The following is a 6,000-nucleotide window of genomic DNA, read 5'->3' on the forward strand; positions in this document are numbered from 1 at the left end:
TACACTGATATTTCTTATAATATGGTTGTCAATTCCAACTTTCTTGTTAAAATTATTTACCTGAGAAATAAGATCACTAGAAAGAGAAGATTGGTATAAGTATAGAATTGTTATTTCATTTATTCAGCATGAGCAACATTATAAAAACAGATAACTAACAATGGAATCTTATTTTATAATATACAATATTAAGCTAAACCAGAGTGAGATGAAAATACAGGTGTGATATCTGATGAAATTTCAACGAGGTGACCATTTAGAGTCAGTCTGCTGAGATTACAAAGTAAAACATCAGACTAAGCTGAAATACACATTGTTCTTATTGACCACGCTAATTATTTGAATGTTCTGGCTAAGGGAACAAATCAATGGAAATAAGTTTTGGCAAACTCCAAATACGATATATGGCAAACTACTTCTCAATTATCTTCAAAGTTAGTCAATGTATCATAAAGAATTTCAATTCTTATCTTCATCTCTCACTCCCTTCCAGGAAGAGATAAGTCATTATATTAAGGTCAAATAGTGCACAAGCCATGAGCCTTTCCCACCCTTCTTCTTTCTGCCCAAAGCCTAAGCAGACCCTCACACAAAGCAACCCATTCAGTTCCTTTTGATGGCTACTAATGGGGAAAACAAAACTTTTTGAAATATGATGCAATCAGATTTCAACCTGCCCCTTTCTGCCACATTCAACAGAAATGGCTGGTTGAATTGTAATAGCCCTAAGGAAGAGAAAGAGACTGTAGATCTCTAGCATTTTATCTCAGAGTTACTTTCTGAACTATGATAGAGACCTAGAACAACTTATATGTGAGAGAGTTAACTTCAGTAGACTGATTGTATAGAGTTATTGTGCAAATAATGGTAGAAAATCTTTTTTCCCCTACTTCTACATATACACACGTGCAGTCTTTCACTCTGCCATGTGAAATAATTCTGACATAGAAATATTTCTAGATTATTTTTTCTTCTTTTCATTACACAGGTAAACAGGACTATTTTATTTGCAGCAATCTAAGTTACTTACTCTAATTGATACACAGCAGGACCTGAATTTAAGCTGTTAACTGTATTTCTTACAGAAGAGATTTCTAAACACTAATACTTATATACAAAGCAAAGTGAAAGCATCTAAAACTTTTTTTGCTATTTTAGGTGGTAGAAGTCCAGCTAGCTCCAGTTTTTGTGCTAAGGAAAGCAATAAAAGGCCATTTTAGTGGACTTTTTTCTTGTTTTTTCTTCTTTCCCTTGCCACCTGTTCTCACCATGTGCTGCTAGAAACACTTTTTACCTTTTTGATTGACAAGCTGTCTGTATTTTATCTGTGAACTTCTGGCTTGGTAGCAGCTGGATACATGGAACCATTTTAAGAACCAATTAATTAGTCTAAGCAGGTGCCAGGAACTGAAAATATGTAAATTTATTTAACTCTGTACATTAATACCAGAGATCCTCAAATTTTACTATTGTCCCTGGAGTACATATATCAAAACTTAAATACAATTTATTCACAATTGACAAAATATGCACCAAATAGCAGTGCCTGCTTTTACATTTTTAACTTTTGTTAATGTATAGCTTTGCAGAGTACTATTGCTTTTAAATAGGTCAGATTACACTAAATATTATTGTTGTGGTTACAAGATACATAAATGAATATCATCATAATAATTTATCTTCTAGATAACACAGCTGGAATTTTCACGGGAAAAAGTGGCTTCAGCAGGCAAGAGCAGTTTTTTTTCTATTTGCCAATTTTAATTCAGGATAATGGAACCCCACCGCTGACGAGCACAAATACTCTCACTGTCACTGTCTGCGACTGTGACACTGAAGTTAACACCCTCTACTGCCGATACGGAGCTTTCATGTATTCCTTGGGTCTCAGCACAGAGGCTTTAGTTGCTGTTTTGGCTTGCATATTAATATTCCTAGGTAAGTACAAGTAAGAAAAATTACTTTGCTTCCTTTTACAGAGGGGTTGTTTAAGTAACAAAGATGGACCCTTGACTTGAAGACTGGAAGTACTGGGCCATTGGGAAAAATTGAAATAAGGCAAATGTTTCATTTCTTTCCTGTTTTCTTAACTATAATTTCTCCCTTCCTTTCCCCAGCTTTCAGTAAAATTTGAATTCTAACACAATTTCCTAAAAGTTGGATGTAGTTGAGTCATTGTCCTCTTTACTTTCCTGGCATTGCAATAACAAAGATTTCACAGCCCAAAGTCTGTATTGATCCCAGGTAAAGCTGAAGACAGCATTACACAAGAAAATTTGCTAATGTAGGAATATATTAAAAGAAGTAGCACCTTACTCGTTCTGCCTAAGGAATGGCAAATGTAGAATTGAGATCAGTTATAAATAATAAAAGAAAAAGTCAAAGTTCCAGACAAAGGGAGTTTCTTCGCTAGTTAAGGTTACATCTCTAGACAGCATTTTCTCCAAATGTTGGACATCTCCTTTTTCCTCTCAGGAGACACTAGCTTAACCTCCAATACATTTGGGAATGTGTGGATGTGAAAACTGAGATTAAGAGTGGTCCAAATGCACAAGAGTTTTTCTAATACCCCTGTAAAGGGTCGTGCACAGCTGGCAAACAGCATTCAAAACCAAACCAACAACTCAAGTCCGTTCTCGACACCAGCCATTTCTTGACTCCGTAGAAAAGCCCAGGGATGCACTACTTTTCCTACATCCATGCCCTGGCTTCCAATCAAGGACATGGGAACATAAAATGAATTTGTTTTTTCTAGGCTTGCCTGCACTTCCAGAGTTTTCTTATTTAAATCTGAGCTTACATATCTGCTTCATGTCTTTTAGTCATTTTAAGCTTACAAACCAGTATGCATTTCAAGTTTTGATTGCTAATTGCAGGGTATCTGAATAGGTTCACTTTGTGTTATTGACTTCAGGGACTCAGGATCAGGCAAACTTTACCACTGTATTATCCAGGCCATCAGGGGAATTATTAATCAATGATTTCTTGGGTTCTTGCAGAAAGGTTCTCTCTCCAGGTGGAATAAAATCATGGCATCTACCGGGCCTGTTCATATCACAAAAGTCAAAGCAGGAATATAGATAAATATATTGGTCCAAAAGAAGAAAAAACTTAATCTACTATACTCTTTACAAACACACCTATTTTAAACTCCTTAATTATTTGAATATATTTTTGTATTTTTTAAAATTTAAATAATTAAATGTTCTATATCTATTAAGTTTGCTATTTATCTCTGAAAACTAATTTTCAAGTAGGAAATATAACTTGAGAAGAGTTCACCAGGCAAAGCATTTGGAAAACCACCTCTTTTGTGAATACATAGTAGAAATTATTGTTTTCAGTGCTTTCAAGTCTTGTGTTGGTATCTCTAAAGCAAATAGAATAGTTTATTGTAAATATGTAGAAAAAAAGAACTATTTCAGGTTCTTCATATTCTTAAGCAAAATGCCATAATTCTTGGTAGTACTCATTTTATGTGCTGAGTAAAAAACTAAAGTCCACAAATTACTTATTAAGTAGAACTGCATCAAGATGTAGTTAAAACTGAAAGAATTAATCTCTCTGAAAGTCATAGAGTATTGCAAAGGGATGGTTCAGTTAAAATGAAATTATGTGGGATTAAAAAATAATGTTTTAAAAGAAAATTTAAGAAACCTTTCACATATTAAAGAAATAAGATCATCTGATTCATAGGCCTTGACAGTATAATGACACAGAACTGAGTCTTCAAATTTGCAAACTAGCACAACAGAAATAGTTGAACACCATTCTGCATAATTTGTGGAACTGAATGATTCAACCAGGTGAGGAGGATATCTTGCTCATTGTCTCATTTTTCATTTGGTCTTGATGTGTCTTTTATCAGAGAGACTGATAAAGTTTAAGAATTTAAATTCTGAATGTGAAATAGATATATTATGCGATAAAGAAAGATTTTCAAAAAGCATAACCTGTGTTTCCACCAGTTTCAAATTTGCGTCTACCAAAAGAACTGCTCCATTTAATTCGCCTTTTTTATAAGTCCCTTTGTAGCCATTTTCCAACACACTCATTTCTCATCTCAAAACCATAAAACACATAAAAATTACAGCTCTATAAATTTGTTAAGATATCTTCACTTTTCAACAGTCTTGATTCTAAAATAAGAAACGATTCTTTTAATCTTTCCAAGTACATTCATAGTCTCTAGTTCTGCTTAATTTTTCTCTTGTCCCTTCCCTTTTGTTTTTATTTTGTCAGTGTTCTTTTTGGCAATTGTAACCATAAGGCAGCAGCAGAAGAAGAAGCTTCCCTTTTCAGAGAAGATGGAAGAATTCAGAGAGAACATTGTCAGTTATGACGATGAAGGAGGGGGTGAGGAGGACACAGAAGCTTTTGATATTTCAGCACTGAGGACGCGCACTGTCATGAGAACGCACAAACCTCAGAAGAAGGTAGCCTCCGAAATCCAGAGCCTCTACAGACAGTCTCTGCAGGTTGGCCCAGACAGTGCAATCTTCAGGCAATTCATTTCAGAAAAGCTCGAAGAAGCAAATACAGATCCTAGCGTTCCTCCCTATGACTCACTTCAGACCTATGCGTTTGAGGGGACTGGCTCCTTGGCAGGATCCCTCAGCTCATTGGGTTCAAACACTTCAGACATGGATCAGAGCTATGACTACCTTGCAGACTGGGGACCTCACTTTAAGCAGCTTGCAGGCATGTATTCTTCCCATAGAACTGTGGGGGATTAGGCACTTTTTGAATTGTTCTTTTGTTTTCCTAAGTCTCAGCAACCAAACGCAACTGTGGATATTTAAAAAGGAGGTCATCCCACATTAAACAGGAGAAATAAGAGCCCAGGGGTTTTAATATGGAAAGTTTTGGATGTGGAAACCTCTTGAAAGGATAAAACACACAGGGGGTGTTACCACATGATGGGATGGAGGTTATAGTTTGAGAACCTTGGTAATTTAAGTGCTTAAATGCAAACCTTGCTGCTTTGGATATCTAGAGCCTCTTCTGGGTACTGAAAATCTGGATCTTGCTAGTATAAAAGGAGGAGTAGAAGCCATAAATGGATGTTGTAAAAATTCTGTCATCCATAAGCTTTAAACAGTTTCCAAAGCTGACAGACTTATGCTGTTGTGGTTGAATATATACATTAACCAAAGTTAAACATGCATATTTGTATAATGCTTCATTATATAAATATAATTCTGTGAAAAGGTAGACCCTAGATATTGTAATACCATTGTCAGAAGTGCTTACAAGATCATCTATTTATTGTTCTTAGAATGATAAAACTAAAACAAATGTCTTTTCCTATCAGAAAAATTAAAGCACATTACAACATCAGCAAGTATTTGCTGCCGTTTTAGTTTTTAATGAAGCTATTGGAAAATGAGTAAACCAATATTTAATTTAACAAATAAGACAGGAAAAAGAATCAATATTTAACTTAAATACTGCAATCAACCACATTATATATTACTGCACTTAGAACAAAATGCTGTCCAAATACAGGCATTTTTTCCTTTTATTAAGAGTTTAAAGAGTGACTGATTTACCAGCACAGATTTATTTTTTTATTATGGAATATAAAATTAGCTGCAGTAGTCAGTTTTATTATAACAATATTAAGAATCTTTAAAATGCTAAACTGATGGTTATAAAACTTTATGTATGACATTAGATAATAACATAATAAAATGCTTTAAATGTTATCCACTTTGAAAATGATCCTGAATCATTTTGCAAGACTCAAGTAAGATTTCAAAATTAATTTCACACTTTTTTTCCAACCATTCTATAACAAATATATAGCTGTCTCAGAACATTTCTTTACTGAAACCACTACCCAGCAGCAATTTTGGAACTGAGGTCATCAAATGTTTTCAAAATGGTCTGTCTGGAAAAAACAACCCACCTGTATTTTACTCACCTCTCTTTCACTGAATACTCATTTTACAGAAATTATATCCTGCAATCAACTGTTTCAATCACCTAAAAGCTGGC

The 6,000-nt window shown here is 34.5% G+C and overlaps 1 protein-coding gene across 2 annotated transcripts in view; it reads left to right on the forward strand.

Annotated features, from left to right (window-relative positions):
* Positions 1 to 5,428, forward strand: part of CDH19 (cadherin 19) — a 114,087-nt gene extending 108,659 nt beyond the window's left edge. For both annotated transcript variants that reach the window (XM_039711175.1, XM_039711174.1), the window contains exons 11-12: positions 1,687 to 1,938; positions 4,243 to 5,428. In XM_039711175.1, coding sequence (XP_039567109.1) covers positions 1,687 to 1,938; positions 4,243 to 4,736 — 746 coding nt within the window. In that variant the 3' untranslated portion in view covers positions 4,737 to 5,428. The remainder of the gene's footprint in view (positions 1 to 1,686; positions 1,939 to 4,242) is intronic.
* The last annotated feature ends 572 nt before the right edge of the window (positions 5,429 to 6,000 follow it).

The sequence above is a fragment of the Passer montanus genome, unplaced genomic scaffold, assembly GCF_014805655.1.
Source record: "Passer montanus isolate IOZ18808 unplaced genomic scaffold, ASM1480565v1 scaffold24, whole genome shotgun sequence".
Classification (NCBI taxonomy): Eukaryota; Metazoa; Chordata; class Aves; order Passeriformes; family Passeridae; genus Passer; species Passer montanus.